This window comes from Orycteropus afer, unplaced genomic scaffold (assembly GCF_000298275.1).
Source record: "Orycteropus afer afer isolate SDZICR_OR568_19922 unplaced genomic scaffold, OryAfe1.0 scaffold00113, whole genome shotgun sequence".
Classification (NCBI taxonomy): domain Eukaryota; kingdom Metazoa; phylum Chordata; class Mammalia; order Tubulidentata; family Orycteropodidae; genus Orycteropus; species Orycteropus afer.
In genome coordinates this window covers 6,080,235-6,100,315 of record NW_006921700.1, presented here as the reverse complement: position 1 = coordinate 6,100,315, position 20,081 = coordinate 6,080,235, and the positions used below count along the sequence as shown (strand labels likewise).

General features: G+C 41.8%; 1 protein-coding gene across 1 annotated transcript in view; it reads left to right on the top strand.

Moving 5' to 3' along the window:
- Window positions 1–20,081, top strand: part of KATNAL2 (katanin catalytic subunit A1 like 2) — a 57,335-nt gene that overhangs the window by 28,648 nt on the left and 8,606 nt on the right. The window contains exons 11-12 of the mRNA XM_007943835.1: window positions 3,673–3,764; window positions 7,235–7,345. Coding sequence (XP_007942026.1) covers window positions 3,673–3,764; window positions 7,235–7,345 — 203 coding nt within the window. The remainder of the gene's footprint in view (window positions 1–3,672; window positions 3,765–7,234; window positions 7,346–20,081) is intronic.

The following is a 20,081-nucleotide window of genomic DNA, read 5'->3' as shown; positions in this document are numbered from 1 at the left end:
TACTTGGCATAGATAAGTAAGTTCCTCCAGTGCTGCATCTGTTTGTTGAAACAACACAATGGGTATTCCATCAATTCCTGGAGCCTTGTTTTTTGTCCTTTCTTTCAGCGCACCTTCAACTTCTTCCTTCAATAACATTGGTTCTTGCTCATATGCCACCTCTTGAAATAGTTGAACGTTGACCAATTCTTTTTTTGTGTAGTAATTCCTTCTATCTTCTTTTGATGCTTCCTGCATCATTCAATATTTTGCCCATAGAATCCTTCAATATTGCAACTTGAAGCTTGAATTTTTTTTTCTTCAGTTCTTTTAGCTTGAGAAATGCTGAAACTGTTCTTCCTTTTTGGTTTTCTAACTCTAGGTCTTTGCACATTCCATTATGATAATTGACTTTGTCTTCTTGAGCTGCTCTTGAAATATTCTGTTTGACTCTTTTATGTTGTCATTTCTTCCATTCACTTTAGCTACTCTATGTTCAAGAGCAAGTTTCAGTCTTTTCTGACATCCATTTTGGTCTTTTCTTCCTTCTGTCTTTTTATTGACTTTTTCCTTTCTTCAAAGGAGGTCTGATGGCACAACACCTAAGGCATTTGACTGCTAACCAGAAGGTTGGTGGTTCAAACCCACCAACCACTCTGTGGAAAGAAGATGGGGCAATCTACTTCCGTAAAGATTTACTGCTTTGGAAACCCAGTGGGGGTCACTATAAGTCGGATTTGACTCAATGGCAGTGAGTTTGGTTTTTGGTTGCTTTCTTCATGTACGTATAAAACTTGGATATTATTCTACACCATTAAAAATAGAAAGAACATGTTTTTTAAATATGTCCACATGATGTTTTATTGCACGAGTGTACCAAAATGTATTTAATTGGTTCTTTTCTTAATGGATGTTTATGTTGTTTCGAGTTTCTTGTATTACAAACAGGCATGAATTTTAGATATACATATATCATTGGACATGTATTAGTATCAGATACATTCTTTGAAGTAGAACTGCTGGGTCAAGGGGAATGAACACTGCTGATTACCAAGTTGCCTTCCAACAGGATTATACCACTTTACATTCCCATGTACAGTGTGTGAGTGTATCTGTTTCCCCATACTATGGCCAACACAGTGTATCAGCAAATATTTGTTTTATCTTTGTCAATCTGATGGGGCAAAGTAATATTTCCATACTTGAATGTGCATATTTTTAATTCTAAATGAACTTGAACATCTTTTTATAGATTTAGAAGACATTTGTATTTCTTTATTCTGTGAATGCATTTTTATTTTGGATTTTTTTTTTTTTTTAATAGTTCAACAAGAAAATAGATCACCTTTGCTAACCTTGAAGGATTTCATGTTTTTGTTTTTGGTTTTTAACTTTTTATTGTGATTTGTGTGGAAGGTTGTCATCTTATATCCTTTCAGAAATTAATGTATTTTCTCCTTATTTTCTGGACACTTGGAATTACTGTATGAAAATCACTCACCTGGAAGGAACATCTTGATCATGCTGTCAAGTTCCTACTATGAAGCTTTCAGATAAAGAAAGCCCTTCAGGACCTTCCCTAAATCAGAGAAGCTTTCCTACCATTTGTTTCTCTTTCTATTCCAATTAAAGAGTTATTTATAGGGAACCCTTGGGTTTTGCTTCTCCCTCCCATCCTAATGTTCAGGCCTCTTAGGGACTGATCGCTATTGAATAGTTGAGTGGTCTCTTTAGCAAATGCACACACCTGTTGATGCTTACGTCCTTCAACAACCTCCCCCCACCAAGTTGTATGATTTAACTTCCTCCAAGTACTTTTGAAAATTTTAGACTAATGCTTCCAGAAGCACTTACCCAGGATTCTATATATTCTCTGGGAGTGGAAAGAACAGTGACATGGGCAATGTTGTTGCTGTCGATAGTTGACTTTGAGGCAATAGGGAGACCTGCGGTTCAGATGTGTTTCTCCTTGATATTTGGCTTTGTAGAGCTTCTTAGTCTCTCTGCATTTAACTCCTTAAAAACTATACACATATAGGGTCTAATATTCTATTTTTCATTAGAAGATTGCTGCTGATGTAATCACCCTAACATCAGATGTATTTAGGATTTTCTTTTTGTGATAAAGAAGAAAAATAATGTGCTTCTAATTAAGTGGTCTCTCTTATGCCTAAAAGGAGTCCCTGGGTGGTCCAAATGGTTAATATGCTCGACTGCTAACTAAAAGGTTGGAGGTTCAAGCACATCCATGGGTGCCTTGGGAGAAAGGCCTGGTGATCCACTTCCAAAAAATAAAAACCAAACCAAACCAGACTCACTGCCATCGAATCGATTCTGACTCATAGTGACCCCATTGGGTTTCGGAGGCAGTAAATCTTTACGGAAGTAGAGATTGCCTGGTCTTCTGCAGAGTGGTTGCTGGGTTTGAACTGCTAACCTTCTAGTTAGCAGTGAAATGCCTTAGGCACTGCTCCACGTAGCTATTGAAAACTCTATGGAGCACAATTCTGTAACTTACATGGGGTTGCCATCAGTTGGAAACAACTGCTCAGCAATTGGTTATTGTGCCTAAAGGGCATTTGTGGTGAGTATCCCAGCATTGACACTGCCTCCTAGTTGACAGGCTGAGCCAACACTCTTGGGCTAATGAGCTAGGATTCTATGAAAGGAAAATGCTTAACTATGAGCAAGTATGCACCACACCTGCAAGTGATGGTGAAGGTGAGGAAGTTCCTACCCTGGGACAGGGAGACCTGTCAGGGCTAGCCTGCTACTGCTCGTGAAAACCAGAGTCTGGCTTTTTCTGAGCCCTTCCTCTCCTTTTTGTTCTTTGATGCTTTGCTCTAGTGCTAAGTGGAACAGAGAATAAATCCCCTATGCCTATTAAAGAACCTCTGTTCTTTTCTAAATCTCTACTGCTTTCTCAGATCAACCAATGAAGAATTGTATATGATGCCCAAGAGATCAATTTCAGGGTTAAAAAAATAGGCTTAGGTTTTTACACTCCTCCCATCACTACCACATCTCCCTCTAGGGCTCTTCGTTTTGTTTTATATGTCTGTCCTCTTACTAGTTGCTTCCCGTTCTTGTTCGCTCTATTAATATGTATTTTGAAAGGGAACATCTTATTCAATAGGGAATTAGCTCCAAGTACCTGAGTATACGGAACAGCAGCGTTGGGGTTGCGTGGAGACTGGAGTAACTTGGGGAGCAGGAGGGGGCAAAGTTCTTTTTTAGTCTTGTCACCCACGATCGAAACCCCATCCCTTCCCTGTCATTCTTCCTTTTGAAAATAACCCTCCCATTGTCCCCAAAGGTTAAGGGAAAACCATCAAATGATTTTACATATTCTGAGGATTTGTGTCCATATGGAATATGTTATTGCCAGGATGTCTCAAGGGTTAACTAACCACCCGAAGCTTGGGAATGGGTTTTATCTTAGGTTCTCCCATTTAAGATTAGTAACCTTGAACCAACCACTTACTCTCTCACTGGCTATAGTGATAAATGGAAATAATTGACCCATCCAACACCATGGGGTGGTGCTAGGGAGGAATAATTGTCATGATTATAAAGTTATTGTGAAATAACAGAGTGCAGCATAAATGCTTAATATTACATTCATTCTAAGCTTTTAATCTCCGGGAGCATCTGAGGACTTTAAGTATATGAACTTGCTTTTTCTCTACCCAGGTATTATTTGAACTTGCCCGCTATCATGCCCCCTCCACAATTTTCCTGGACGAGCTGGAGTCGGTGATGAGTCAGAGAGGCATGGCTCCTGGGTAACAGACAGGTTTTTTTTGGTCATCATTTCTCCCCTCTTGTAAGTGTGTTTGATGGTCGGAAGCCCATCGACATTTACCAGCAGAATGAGCCTATTAATAAGCCCACAAATTTTCTGCAGACACATGGAAAGGTCTTTAAATTAGATCCTGTTAACTGAATAGCTGATTTAAGTAGTTTTTATAACCGGAGGAAATGTCATCCTCCCTCCCCTCTTCCCCACAGAGTGGTTTTCAGGCCTGAAGATCACCCAGCCCCAAGGTCCCAGTCTGCCATAACAGTGCCATTGGCTCAAAATAGCCGCCTCCGACTGCTTCCCCTGGAGCCAGAGAGCTGCCTGTGGAGAGTGGGGCTTGCCTGCTTAGCCACTGTAAAGGGCCGGGTCTGTATTTCACTCCTGTGAGGTAGTCCTTGCTGGGGTGTGAGGCCAGGGAAGCCACCATGTTCTCTGTGACATCAGGTTGTGGCTGAGCATGTCCAATTTTAAATACACCACATATATTATCCTAAAGATTAAGTGTCTGCTAACGTCCCCATCCCCGGCGGGAAAGAACACTTCTCAGACTAGAATGAGCCTTTTGTTTGTGCTCCCCGAAGGCAGAGGGTTTTGTTGTTTTGTCTTTCTTTTTCAAAGAACTGCTTCCTGTCTTGAGCAGAGGAATTTTCCCTTGAAGCTCTTTACCAAACTTGGCACCCCAGCTGGAAAAACAGATCACTGGGTACTCTCAACACAGCTGCATTTATTAATGGCTTCTAATGGTCTATCATCAAGGCAGAACTAGTAATAATAAAAGCAAATAATTAGTTTGTTGGGAATATAACTGGAATATAATTTATGAACTCTTATTCATTGAGAACCATTTTCCCTGAAGGGAAAAGCCACCATTAAGATGCACCCATGTGATATGGGATTCATGCAACTGATTGAAATGGTACAGGTTCTGTGGCTTTGCTGGAGCTGGCCAGCCCCAGGCAGAGCACCATGCCTGTCTCTCTTGGTGCTGGGCCTGACCAGGCAGCGTCCAGCTGAGAACTCTGCACCATTGCTGTGGCTGTGCCCTCGGCACAGACAGGCATCCCTCACCTGCCTCAGCACTTGTTCTGACATGCACCTGATGGGTTTCCATCCCCTGGGTTTTAAACTCAGAGGCTTGATTGGGCTGGTTTGGAAACTCTCCCTCTATTGGCCATGGTTTGCCAGGTTTTGTGCTGAATGCCAGTTTCCTTGTCTGGATCTTAAACTCTCAAACCAGAGCCATCAAAGGATCAGGGGATAAGGGCAGGTGTTCTGAAGACTTCTTGGGTCATAGGATGTTAAAAGAGTAATAATTATGGATAAATGCTATCCTAAATCTCTTAGGAACATGTAGTTAGGTAGTGTTTTGGTTCTCTTGTGCCACTTTAACAGACACACCACAGGTGTAGATGACTTGAACAAACAGGGATTTATTCTCTTACAGTTTTGGAGGCTAGAAGTCCAAGTTCAAGGTGTCAGATCTAGGTGTTGGGTGAAAGCCCCTCGACCTTGGGCCCCAGCTCTGCCTCTTGTTCCTGGCCCACTGAAGCTGGAGGCATCTCTTAACTCAGGCATCTGCTGGCTGCTGAGACTGACAAACCCAAGGTGGTCAAGTAAAATGGCACAGTCCCAAGATTATTAGACAACATGGCAGGCCACTAGTTCAAGTCCAGAGACAGTCCAAAGATTAGCAGACAACATGGCAGGCCACTCACTGATGACTCAACCAAATGCAGGATCCACGTGTGCCTAAAAGCTGCAGAGACCTTTCTCAATGCTGCTTCTTATATACCGGAAGTAGACACATCCCCAAGGCAGCTACTCAGCTTCTCACAGTAGAGTCCACCATGGAGCTGATTATCAATCTCATCATGGGGAATTACATCCAGCTGCCCAGCCACTCCTTGGAAGGAAGGTTGGGCAATTTACTTCTGTAGTGATACTGCCTCAGAAACCCAAGGAGGGGTCACTGTGAGTCGGGTATGACTCCACAGCACATAATAACGCCCAGCCACTCAAAACCAGGCCCATAGGTAGTAAGGGCTATGTTGTTGTTGTTATGTGCTGTTGAGTCAATTCTGAGTCATAGCAACCCTATTAGACAGAGTAGAACTGCCCCATAGGGTTTTCCAGGCTGTGATCTTTTTGGGTGCAGATCATCAGGTCTTTTCTCCCATGGATGGCTGGTGGGTTTGAACCACGGACCTGTTGGTTAGCAACTGCATGGTTACCCATTGCAGCACCAGGGCTCCTTTAGTAAAGGGCATAAAACAATAACAACCCAAAAATAAAACCATTGCCATCAAGGTGATTCTGACTCATAGTGGCTCTATAGGACAGAGTAGAACTGCCCCATAAGGTTTCCAAGGCTGTAAATCTCAATGAGATGGACAGACACAGCTGCAATGGTGGGCTCAGGTATAGCAAGGATCATGAAGCTGGCACAAGACTGGGCAGTGTTCGTTCTGCTGCGCATAGGGTCGCTATGAGCCGGAGATGACTCGATGGCACCTAACAGCACCAACAACAAATCTGTATGGAAGCAGTTCCTGCAGAGTGAGCTGGCGGGTTCTAACATCTGACGTTCTGGTTAGCTGCTGAACGCTTTAACCAGTGTAACACCATGATTCAGAGTAAAGCGCATGGTTCCTAGTTCCACTGAAAAAAAACATCCTATTTGGGTTGCCACCACGCACATGCAGAGATAAGCTGAATGTCATGTTGTCCAAGAAAAGCAATTTCTGTACTTCTAGTTATTCTACATAAGTGGAGAGGAAGAGAGTCTGTGAAATGTGGAGAGTGTTTAGAGCCACTTTGGATAGTTCAGGTTCTTACAGTGAACTCTGTTTTGGTGGCAAGGTCTTTGGTTTTGATGGTGCAGTGCTTGGAGCATGGATTTTCACAGAAAGCTGACTGCAGTCTGCCAATGAAAGGAAAGGGTGGTTTCCATGTCATTATCTTGCCTCTTATTAGGAGAGCATGGAACAGACTCCTTGTAGTGGTTCATTGTTCTTCCTGAGCAACTTAGATCCATAAGTTACACTACATGAAATAGTGTATGTGAAGGTCCTTTAATGCATGCTGTGTAAATGAAGGGGATTATTCTGAATTATGCCTTTATTTAAAAGGGTAAATAATGTCGCCGGTAGACCCAGTGGCACCACATACACTTCACTTGTTTTATACTTCACAACCAACCTTTGGCTTTCTATTAAATCCAAGCATTCTATCCATTCACTTCTTTTCTAATACTCTCTATGTGAAAACAAGGCCTAATTGTTTCTTTTCTCTAACTCTAACTCTAGTACTAGCGGCTTCTCAGAATGAGGCAGGGGAGGGGATGAGCTGTCAGAAGGGAACAGCCCCTGCAGTTACTGTTAGGAGTTCCAGGGTAGGCCATGAAAGAGGAGGCTGTGCCACTTGGGAGAATGGCATCTCCTTGTCTCTTTGCAGGGGAGAACATGAGGGGAGCCTTCGGATGAAGACAGAGCTACTGGTGCAGATGGATGGGCTGGCTCGCTCCGAAGATCTCGTGTTTGTCTTAGCAGCCTCTAACCTGCCATGGTAAGAGATCAAGAGAGCGCATTCTGAATGCATTTTCATGAGCCACTAAGTACAGATGAAGCTTTTGTATTGACCACTTCAGGCAAAGCCTTTTTTGGTTCTAGTCCCAGAAGATTAATTTGAAGGCTTTGCTGTTCAAGTCCCCAATCCTTGCTATCTGTACCATGAAAGGCTCTGCCTTAATAGAGCCCATCCTGGGCTACCATTGACAATATTTAAAATGGACATTGTGAGTTTAAAGCCAAATTATTTACTGTGTTTCAGGTAAGCAGGGCTTTAGCACAGAACTATAAAATGCTTAAACTCTCCAGGACTTAAAGAATATGCCAGAAATAAAATATTTGGATTTTATCACTGTTAAATTTTTTTCAGAGGAAAATCTTTCTTTTCATGTTGCCCAGTAAATAAGAAGAGAAATATCTAATTGAAAATATAACCTACTCTTGGAGTCTTTTATTCAAACTGTATCCCGAGTGGCTTAAGAACAATTCTAGAAGTGGAATTGGGAAATAAGAGATTACGACTAGGGAAAAACATCTACTTGGAGAATATATTTTAAAAAAGTAACTGTAATCCCTTTATGTTCTAAGAATATTGTCACCTACATTATTTCCTTTGCGTCAGAGGTCAGGTAGGAGACAAGGAGGAACCGCTGCTCCTGCCATTTTCAGAAGGAACCAAGACCAAGAGAGGTTAATTGACCTAACCAGGCCAATAGGAGATTTGTAACAGAGTGGGTCTTGCGGCTGTATCCCCCCAAGAAACTCTTGTATTGAATGTTTATCACTGGGGTTCCTGTCATTGGAAAGAATTCATGACATTCATGTGTGATCTGTTATTTCAAATATAATTTAAACCTGACTTTACCTCCTCTCAAACTTATAGGATCAGCATATACATTTTGAAGATACAGGTATTTACAAAAAAACTAAAGCAAAGTGTGAACAGAACCATCATTTAAATGTGATCGTGGAACCTTTAGGGAGGAGTCTGGGTTCCTTCATCCCTTAGAAACAGGGTGGATCATGACCACTTCCCTCATTTCCCAGGTCCCTGTGACAGCCGGCTAGGGAGCATATGTGAAAACTGTAACGCTTTTTGCATGGGTCTGGGAGGCTCTGTGCCCCTAGAAGACCCTCACGTTTTCTATAGTGCTGCCTCAGTTTTCCTAAGTTGATCTACTCTTGGTAAGCCAGAAATATAGTGGTTCTAATACATACTGTGACATGGATGGGCCTTAAAAATGTGCTGAGTGAAATAAGTCAGACACAAAAGGACAAATACTCTATGACTGCACTTGTACAGAATGTCTGGGATAGGTGAGTGCATAGACCGAAGCTTGTTTGTGTTTTACCACGGATGGTGGGAGGCCATGGGGAGTTATCCTTTCAGAGGCACTGAGTTTCTGTTCTGGGTGATGAACGAATCTGGAAATGAATAATGGTGATGGTTGCACCATATGGTGAATGTAATTAATGTCACTGAATTGTACACACAAAAATGGTTGAAATGATAAATGTTTTGTTATATGTATTTCGTCACAATTAAAAAGAAAAAGTAGTTTAGAGAGGGGAAAAAAGTAAACAAACAAAATTTAAAGAAGCTTAGAAGGGCTTTTTCAAAAGAATTGCCTCTCAACATGTCAATTAGGCAACACACATGTCCTTTTGTTCTTTTACGTCACAGATTACATTGTTACAGTGCACCTTGGAACCAATATGGCCTTATATAATTATATCCTTGAGCATTGCTAGGATTAAAAAAAAAAAAAAAAACACTTTTTAATATGAAAAATTCCAAACACACACTAAAGAATAGTATCTTTAAGCACATTGCAGATTAGCATGTCATTTGTCATATATATTCTTCAGGATACATCTTTAAAAAATGACATTTTCTTATATTAACACATTTCCCTTATCATCCCTGTGGTATAATGGATCACTTTTATATGGCCTTTCTAACCATAGTCTGGTAACTCCCACCAAAAGATTGGGCAGGACTATGCAAATAAGGTGTTTGGTTCACCATGGGAACTGGATAGCCTGCTAATAATACAAATAAGGTGTATGGCATCCTTGTGGGGTCGGGCCATGCCAATAAAGTATATGGAATCCTAATAAGGGGATTGGTCAGTTTTGCCATCCCTCTAGGCTTAAAATGAGCTATTTCAGAAGCACAAAGGGGGGACCCCCACTACCACCAAGAAAGAAGAGCCAGGAATGGAGCATGTCCTTTGGACCTTGAGTCCCTGTGCTGAGAATCTCCTAGACCCAGGATACAGAGATCTATAACACTGGAGACAGTACAAGGTGACGAGACGTGGTGGCAAGTGCAGCAGAGAACTAGCAGCAGCAGAACCAGGAGACTGGCAGGAGATGATGTGGCGTGCTTCCTGGACCAGAGAGCAAGAGTTGAGCAGCTTTGGGCCAGGCTTACTGGTGGAATAGGCATCTGGGCCCTTGTTGGTGTCACCACTGGGCCCTTGTTGGTGTCACCTAAACAGCTCTGTTCTACCTGCCCAAGAGGGTAGAGGCCAGGCTGGCCCAAGAGGTGTGAGGGGCCAAGAGGCTGAGGGCCAGGGAGAGGCCTACCTATGGTCATGACCAAGAAGCTGTCCTGACCAAAGAACTGTATCCTGAATCATTCCTGATCCTGAATTGTAACCTGTTACTTCCCTAATAAACTCCATACCTGAGAATTCTGTGTGGCCATTGCAGTGAATTATTGACTGCAGCAGAGAAGTAGAGTGAAAGGGATGGTTGGTGTCAGAATTGATTAAAAAAAAAAAAAAAAAGGTTGGAGAGAGGAGGTATGTCTGACTTCTACCTCATAGGAATCAGCTTTGGGTTATTGATCTTGATTCTCCTTCCCCATTGTGAAGTTAGAGGAGGTCAGACATCCTTACCATGCCATTTTTTAAAACAACCCCCAATAAAATTAATGATAAATTCTTGTTGTTGTTGTTGTTGTTTGCCGTCGAGTCAGCCCCGACTCATAGCGACCCCTCCTTGGGTTTCCGAGGCAGTATCACTATGGAAGTAGGATTGCCCAACCTTCCTTCCGAGGAGTGGCTGATGGGTTTGAACCGCAGCCTTCTGGTATCATCTAATACCTTATATGCATTCACATTTCCCATATATTTTTTAAAAAAGTCTTTTTACAAGTAATTTATTGAATCAATATCTAAACAAAGTCTGCACGTTTTAATTGGTTGTTCTAGTCTCTTTTGACCCAGAACAAACACCCTCATTTTTACCCCAACTTGTCATTGACCTCTCAAAGAAGCTACTAAGATTATCCTGTAGAATCTTTAAACTTTCCGAATTTGTCTCATTGTAGCCTCATGATAGTATTTATTTTGTTCTTCTTTCCCCTATAATTACTCTAAACTAAAAATTAGAATGATTAGATTCAGGATAAATATATACTGTTATGAAAAAAATACTCCATAGGTGATGCTGTGTACTTCAAAATGTGTTACATTCAGATATGTATAATATCTTGTCCCACTTTTGGTGATGCAAAAATTGACTAAGGTGTTCAGATGTGTCAGCCTGGTCAGAGTCAGCCACTGTAAAGTCCTATCCGTGGTTTTAGCATCTATTGATGATCTTTGCCGGAATCCCTAGATACTTCATTAAGCATGAGATTCTTTCCTTTTGATTGATAGTTGGAATTATTCCCTATAATAGAACTTTTCCTCATGCAATAGGGCTATTTATTGTTATTGTTAAGTGCTGTTAAGTTGGTTCTGACTCATAGCAACCCCAAGTACAACAGAGCAAAACACTGCCTGGTCCTGCACCATCCTATAATGGTTGCCATGCTTGAGCCCATCATCGCAGCCACTTGTCAATCCATCTCATTGAGGGTCTTCACTCTTTTTGCTGACCCTCTACTTTACCAAACATGATATTCTTCTCCAGGGACTGGTCCCTTCTGACAACATGACTAAAGTACAAGGGGCGAAGTCTGGCCATTCTCTCTTCTAAGGAGCATTCTGGCTGTACTTCCTCCAAGACAGATCTGTTTTGTCTTCCAGCAGTCCATGGTACATTGATTAGTCATTGCCAGCACCACAATTCAAATACATCAATTCTTCTTTGGTCTTCTTTATTCATTGTCCAACTCTCACGTGCATATGAGGCTGTTGAAAATACAATGGCTTGGCTCAGGCACTCCTTGGTCTTTAAAGTGACAACTTTGCTCTTTTACACTTTAAAGAGAGCTTTTGCAGCAGATTTACCCAAAGCAATGTGTCATTGGATTTCTTGACTGCTGGGGGTTGCTGTGAGTTGAGTCCAACTTGACAGCACATAACAACAACAACAACAGCTTTCATGAGTGTTGATTGTAGATCAAAGTAAAATGAAATCTTTGACAACTTCAGTATTCTCTCCATTTATCATTATGTTGCTTATTGGTCCAGTTGTGAGGATTTTCCATTTCTTATGTTGAGGTATACTCTGTACTGAAGGCTATAGTCTTTGACCATCATCAGTAAGTGCTTCAAGTCTTTTTCAGCAAGCAAGGTCTGTCATCTGCACACTGCAGGTGAGTCTTCCTCCAATACTGATGCCATGCTCTTTTTCATAGAGTCTAGCTTCTTGGGTTATTGTTTCAGCATACAGACTGAATAAGTATGGTGAAAGGATATAGCCCTGACATACACCTTTCCTGATTTTTAAACCATGCAGTGTCCCCTTGTTTTGTTTGAATGATTACCTCTTGGTGTATATACAGGTTCTTCAAGAGCACAATTAAGCATTCTGGAATTCCCATTCTTTTCAGTGTTATCCATAATTTGTTATGATCCACACAGTTGAATGCCTTTGTATAGTCACTAAAACGCAGGTAAACATCTTTCTTGGCTTTTAACCAAGATTGATCTGACATCAGCAATGTAATGGTTACCTGGAAATAAAATTCATACTAGAAAAATTAGGGCTCTTTCCCTCTGATTTTTAGAGTCATGAGTTGGTGACCTAGCAACCGTAAGTGGTGATCAGCAAGTCAGATCTCTCTCTCTCTCTGTTACTCCTTCTCTTTCTCACTTTTTTTCCATCACTATGATCTCATGATGGCTGAGGGTAGCCTACTGGCTAAGGCATTTGTTAACCAGAAGGTTGGCAGTTCAAACCCACCAGCCACTCTGGAGAACGAAGATGAGGTAATCTACTTCCATAAAGATGTGTCGCCTCAGAAACCCAATGGGGGTCACTATGAGTCAGAATCTACTCGATGGCAGTGAGTATGTTTTGGTTTATTTTATGATCTCATGGCTTCTTTGCTATAAGACTATTAGATTTTTTTTTTTTAATTTAATGGCTTTATCAACATTTTGGGGTTGCTGATGCTGTGCTGTTGAGGGTTGTCTTGTGACTGTAGTATGTTCAGCAGCATCCTGGCCTTCACGTACTAGAAGTCAGTAGCATCTCCTCCCTGAATGGTGACGGCTAAAAAATCTTTCCAGGCATTGCCAGATGTCCCCTGGAGGGCAAAGTCACCCCCCCATTGAGAATCACTGGACTATTGGAGGGACACTCCAGGCATTAAATAGAGACAACCCGTCACATGTTCCACAGCTAACCTCTCAAGGCCTTTTAAACTGTTATTTTAAACTGAACGTGGTTTCTGATACAAAAGGTGCCATATACAGACTCTCCTGCATCTTGCTTTATTCTCCTAACAAAATCGCCTGAAGATCTTTCCAAGGAAGCACACAAAGCCGTCTTCTTTACCTGCATAGCTGCACAGTGCTCCATTTGTGCTTACACTAGTTTCCCTACCAGGCTCCTAACAGTGGGCATTTGAGTTATTCTTATTCTTTTGCTATTAAAAATAATGTGGATGTTGTTGAATTGGTATATGCTTTGTTGTGCATATTCTCAACAACAACAAACTAAATAAAATTTAGGGAAAAAAAATAATGTGTATGTGTCACTCTGTGTATCTTAGGGATTGTTTCCTAGAAGTAGAATTGCTGGGTCCATGGGTTAATGTGCATGAAATTGTGATAGAGATTGCCAAATTTCCCTCCAAAGAAGTTGTAACATTTTATATTCCCACTTGTGCCCTGCTTTCATTACTTAACATCAGAGAAAGAACATTTCCAATGTTATTAAATAATCCTTGAAAATTGGATTTTGTAATGGCAGCCCCAGACACTCACATGTGCCTATACCATAATTTAATCATTCCTTTCCTGTAGAACATACATATGGTGCTCACACATCTTCTGTTATGAGTCATTCTGAAATGAAAATCCTTGCATAAAAATCTTTACATTCTAATTATTTCTCTAGGACAAATTTCTGGATGTAGGATTAGTGGATCAAAGGGTTTAGATTTTTTTTTTTTTTTTAATTCCCTTGTAACTTATTAAGGAGCTCTGGTGGTGTAGTGGTTAAAGCATTTGGCTGCTAACCAAAAGGTCAGTAGTTATAACCTACCAGCCACTCTGTGGAACAAAGTTGAGGCAGTCTGCTTCCATGAAGATTACAGCCTTGGAAACCCAATGGGGTTCACTATGAATTGGAATTGGCTTGATGGCAGTGAGTATGGTTTTTTAGTTACTTATTGCCAAAGTCCTTGTTTGAGGAAATACTATATTTTTCATTGAGAAGTTTGGGGTAGACTTTTTCTTTACTTCAGGGCCTTAGAGGAGGGGATAAACTTACCTGATTCAAGCAGTCTATCCTTTTGGGGGAACTAAATCATACCAGTCTATGTCAAAACCCAGTCCTAAAATCCCAGTGGAAATTCTTTATAGTTAGTGGTGTTTCTCATCTATAGCATCTTTCAGGGCACTAGGCATTCCCTAGACACATTCAGTCCACCTCAAAGGGGCAGTCTGTTCCCCTGTTCAGCATAGAGTGATGGGCAGTGTCTGTGTTTAGTCAGCATTTCTCCGAGGAGCGCCTTCTTAGTCTAAAGCATCACAGAGAGGACTAGAAGGAAGCAAGGAATAACAGCTCATCTGTGTCATTTGATGTCTATATAACCATGAGAGGAATAACAAATGTTGCATCTTTAGTATTACCACTTTAAGTAGTAGCCATGTAAGAAATGTTTAGCGAGCACAATTAGGGCTAATTTAACCCGCCTCGATTGTTGAACATCACACACTCAGGCCTAGGAATCCAGAGGGAAACAAGATACTGAACAGGGCCATTAAGGCAAATGCCATCTTTAGATGTCTATTTAACTTGATAGTAGTTTGTACAGATAAGGTGTGAAGACTGTATGTGTAATGCACATTGAAACAGTCAGACAACTGGTATGAGCCAGCTCTGGATTAAAAACAAAACCAAAACACTTAACATTCAGAATAAAGTATAAGACTCAGGAAATTATTGCGCTAGGAATGAAATACCTCGATTTGTTTTGGAAAAACTGTGTGGAAAAGGAATTGTCCATAGGCAGTGACTCCCCTGTGTCATCACATCATGACTTCTACTTACTCACTAAACACGGAGCCACATTTGGAACACCCCTCGGGGTAATTGTAGGTACCCTGGTGGTGCAGGTGGTTTGCACTTGACTACGAGCTAAAGGCTGGCAGTTTGAACTCACCCAGCGGTACCATGGAAGAAAGTCCTGGTGATCTGCTTGCATAAAGACTGCAGCCAAGAAAACCCCATGAAGAAGTTCTGTTCTATGCCTTGTGGCATCTCCATGAGTCAGAATTGACTTGATGGCAGTGGGATTGGGTTTTTGGTTTTGGGGCACTTACTAACCTGGCTGTCTGTTTATCACTTATGTAAAATTACTTCTCCCCTTATGAACTCTCTCCTCTCTGGCATGACATTTCTGTGGAAATGTAAGGAGGTGATGGAGGAGATCAGCAGACACAGCCCCAGTTCTCTCCGTAGTAAACACATACACCCCTGGGCTCTGGGAGAAGTTGTACTCCCTGCAATCCTATCCTTTGGCCTCATGCCTTGACTATCACTACCCTTCCTCCCAATCGACATTTCTCTAAGGTTGGTGTGCCCTGTCTAGATGCAAAAAACAGGAGTTTAAGAGATACTGAGTTAAAGACTATTCAACTGCTTTTCCCATAGCAAGTCTTCAAGTCTTTAAGATGTTATTGTGTGTGGTGACTCTCCAAGAAAAGATGGAATAAAACAGGACTTTCCACATTACATGACCCCAGAATCCTTTCCTCAAAGAGCATCTCACAAGACCATTGTTCCATTGGAAGGCCCTTTGGTATACATTAACTTGCCTGACCTCTTGGTTGCATCTTTCATTGTAACTGCATTTAGTCATGCTTGCACGCTTTTTATCTTTCGTAGTATTTTTATGCCTACCAGTTGTGAAACTGCTTTGTTTGAAATTGCTTCTCTCCATTCAAAATTTCAATATCCCATGTAATAATATCAAGTCCATGCTCCTTGACATGCAGTTTATGGTTGATTCTGATACAACCAGGAAGGAAATGTGTTATACAGACAACAAAACCAAAAACCAAACTCACTGCCATCGAGTCAATTTAACTCATAGCAATCCCTCCTTGGTTTTCCAAGGTGGTATCTCTACAGAAGTAGATCGCCCAGTCTTCCTTCCAAGGAGTGGCTGGTGGGTTTGAACCACCAACCTTCTGGTTAGCAGTCAAATGCCTTACACATTACATCACCAGAGCTCCCAACAAACAACAAGTGGAGTAGAATTGTACAGGGAAGAAAGACAACCTCAGATATATTTTTTAAAAGCCTTTTTGGAATGGAGTACACTTAAATTGGCCTCTGAAAATGACTTGACTTTTGATAGACAAAATAGAAGTTCCACATGACATAAATGACCAGAGTGGATACTCATTACTAGGATGGCACAAGATATTGTGGTAGTTAAGGTTATGTGTCAGCTTGCCTGGGCCTGGTTTTGAGTAGCTGGGCAGCTGGATGTACTTACTTATTCCCCTTGATGAGATTGGTGATCAACTCCATGGTGGACTCTACTGTGAGCAGCTGAGTAGCTGCCTTAGGGCTGTGTTCTGCTGCCAGTATATAAGAAGATGTTTTGAGAAAGGTCTTGAGCTTTTTGACATGCTTGGACCCTGCATGTAGCTGAGTCTTCATTCAATAGCCTGCCGATCTTGGAACTATTTCTGGACTTGAACTAGTGGCTTTCCATGTTGCTTGATAATCTTGGGACTGTGCCATTTGACTTGTCAACCTTGGGTTTGTCAGTCTCAGCAGCCAGCAGCTGTCTGAGTTAAGAGATGCTTCCAGCTTCAGTGGGCCAGCAGCAAGCGGTAGAGCTGAAACCCAAGGTCGAGGGGCCTTCCCCAGCCCCTAGAGCTGGCACCTCGAACTCGTTCTTCTAGCTTCCAAAACTGTACGAGAATAAATCCTTGTTTGTCAAAGCCACCCACCTGTGGTATTTTCTGTTAGAGCAGCACTAGAGAATGAAAACAGGCATGTTCAGGGAATGATGAGTAGACCAGTTTAGTCCTGGTGGGAAATGGAGGTAGGGGTCAGCTTTTGCATGGCTCTCTCTAGGAGGCAAAGGAGCCGTCAGTGCTTTATTCATTGGCTCCCCATCATCTACTAAAGATAGTACACTTCCTTAATCTGCTGTTCAAGAATTGTCATATCACTTACTTCTTGTTGGTTATGGACTGCAAAGACTTTGCTTATGAAACTAAAGGTTGTGATTGCTACCGTGCTAAGATAGTTTAAACTTAATGTATGTTAACTACTACATGAATAAACTAGAATTATGTTTTGTTTCCAAATTCTGTACAATTTGGAATGATGTCTGCCCCAGGAACCACATGGTTTAACAGGGGAGATAGGCCAAGGGGCTTAGGAAGGGACCTGAGGTACCTTTTTTTTGTTAAATTTTCATTGTAATTTGGGTGAAAGTTTACAGAGCAAATTCATTTTCCACACCATTCATACACATTTTGTCTCATGTCATTGACTGCAATTCCCCACAATGTAACAGCTCTCTTCCCACTTCCTCCCCGTAGGTACCTCTTCCCTGTGTCCTTCCCTCCCATGCACTCCTGCCCCCACCTCCAGCTGTCTCCCTGTGCAAACACTGCCCTTCTGTTCTCCTACAACTGATCGCTCCAAGTGGTGTATCTACCTGATGCAAATGTTCAGCCCATATGCCTGTCTTATTATTTGACTAGAAGCCACAGAAGTGAATTCAGTTCCAGACCTCAAGGGGAGCTAGGGGCCATAGTCTCAGGGTTCTTACCAGGCTCTATCAGACCAGCAAACCTGGTCTTTTTTTTAATGATTTTGAGTTTTGTTTCACATTGTTCTCCCACTCTATCCAGAATCTCCTGCACCGATCCCCCTCCGAGTGGTTGATGGTGGTAGCCAGGCACCATCTAGTTCTTCTGGTCTCATGGTCATATAGGCTAAGGATCACATGATCTGTCAGTCCCTTGGACTAATTGTTTCCATACATCTTTGGTTTTCTTCATTGTTCTTTGCTCTGGACAAGGAGAGACCCATTGTTGCATCAAGAGGGCCACTTGCAAGCTTTTAAGACCCCAGTCGCTACTTACCAAAGTAGGATGTAGAACAATGTTTTTGTGTAGTATTTTATGCCAGTTGAGCTAGATGTCCCCTGCGACCACAGTCCCAAGCCCACAGGGACCTGAAGGTTTGACCCAGGATCTCAGTTACAAGGAAGGGCCCATATAATCTGTCTAGGTAGTCCAAGTAGGCAGCATCTCATACCTTTTACACAGCACTGGGCATAGGTCCAGTGTGCCAGGCTCTGAAGCTTGTTAGCTTTCACTGTGTTTAACATATGTTACATATCTCTGCCTTGCTGGTTGTTTTTGACCTTTGAAGTGATGGAAGTACCAAAGAACCAAGAAGGGATATGCGATTAGAATAACCAGGTTTCAAATCAAAGTGCAGGAGCTGCAGGGAGTGTTTTCTGGTTACCATAGGTTAAAAAATTTTAAATATAAATATATTGGCATAAAGAATGATTCCTGGGTACATTCCATTTGTCCTTTGTTTCCTCCCCTGTATGATTATATGATTATTGATGTCATTAAAAGTGCATTCATCAGGACTGGCTGTCAGAGAGTTGCACTTATTTTGCGCCCACAAGTAGTTTTGAGGTAAATCTCTTGCTTTAGGGCATTAGCTGATCAATATAGACATCTATAGTGAGGGATTGTTTTCCCACCTCCCTCGGCATGACTCCATTTTCCCAGGGCATTCTGGGAATTCTGCCATTTCTTTTAAGTGAGAGGTGCTCTGGACAGGGTGGGGAGACCAAGAAGAAAGTGCCCCTACAAAAGAACTTTCCTTCTGCAGTCTCTGCCTTTTCAAGAGGGAGGAGCCAGTCCAAGGGATGGCAGCTGTTCATCACTGGTAGCACTGCCATCTCTTCAGACTTACTCTTTCCTCCTTTATGGCTCTCTGTCTGACATCAACTCTTATTTTATCTTTGGAGATTACAGGATCAACATTCCTGTAGCCCAAGGCCAAAACTTCCTAATGCCTTTTGTTACTTATAAGCAGGGGTTTTGTCTTACTCTTTTCTGTTTATCGGAGGCAGGGTTCTTGGCAGGCATTACACTTGTCAGGCAGTAAATATTGCTGAACCGAATTCATAAAATGTGATATGATGCTTTCACTTCCTGATTAAAAGAATCCACTTTTCCCTTCCTGTTCTCCCATCTCACCTTCTCCTCCCACTAATTCATCCATAACTCTTTGCTGTCTGAATCAACTCTTGATACATTCATATGCACCAGGTATCTTATCAGTTTCATCTTGTTGGGGACATGTCTTCCAGAGCCTTTTACCAGTTCCAAACTGAACTGTCAGAACAATGAGATACCATCTCACCCCAGCATTAATAGCAGAGTTTAACAAGACAGAAAATAACAAATGCTGGTGAGAATGTCAAGAGATTGGGACTCTCAAACGTTGCTGGTGGGACAGTACAATGATACAACCACTGTGGAAATCGGTATGGTGATTCCTTAAAATGTTGGAATTAGAAATATCATTTGATCCAGCAGTCCCATTACTAAGTATATATCCTAAAGAAGTGAGAGCCAGGACACGAATAGATGTATGCACGCTCATGTTCATTGCAGCACTATTCACAATAGCAAAGAGATGGAAACAACCTAAGTGCCCATCAATGGAGGAATGGATAAGCAAACTGGTAGATACACACAATGGAATACTATGCAACACTGAAGAATAATGGAGAATCCATGAAACACTACATAATGTGAGTGAACTTGGAGGACATTAAGCTGAAGTGAAATCAGTCAGTCACAGAAGGACAACTATTGTGTTAGTCCACTATCGTAAAAGTCAAGGAAAGCTTTATACATGGAAGGAAACTTTTTTTTTTTAATTTTTATTGTGATTTGGGTGAAAGTTTACAGAGAAAATTCATTTTCCGTACAGCAGTTTTGTCTCATGAGCATTTTGTCTCACATCATTGACTGCAATTCCCCACAATGTAACAGCTCTCTTCCCACTTCCTCCCTGTAGTTACCTCTTCCCTGTGTTCTTCCCTTCCATGCACTCCCACCCCCCAGCTGTCTCCCTGTGCAAACACTGCCCTTCTGTTCTCTCATGATTGATCTCTCCAAGTAGTGTATCTATCTGTAGTTGTTGTTGTTGTTTGCCGTTGAGTCGGCCCCGACTCATAGTGACCCCTTCTTGGGTTTCCGAGGCAGTATCACTACGGAAGTAGGATTGCCCAACCTTCCTTCCGAGGAGTGGCT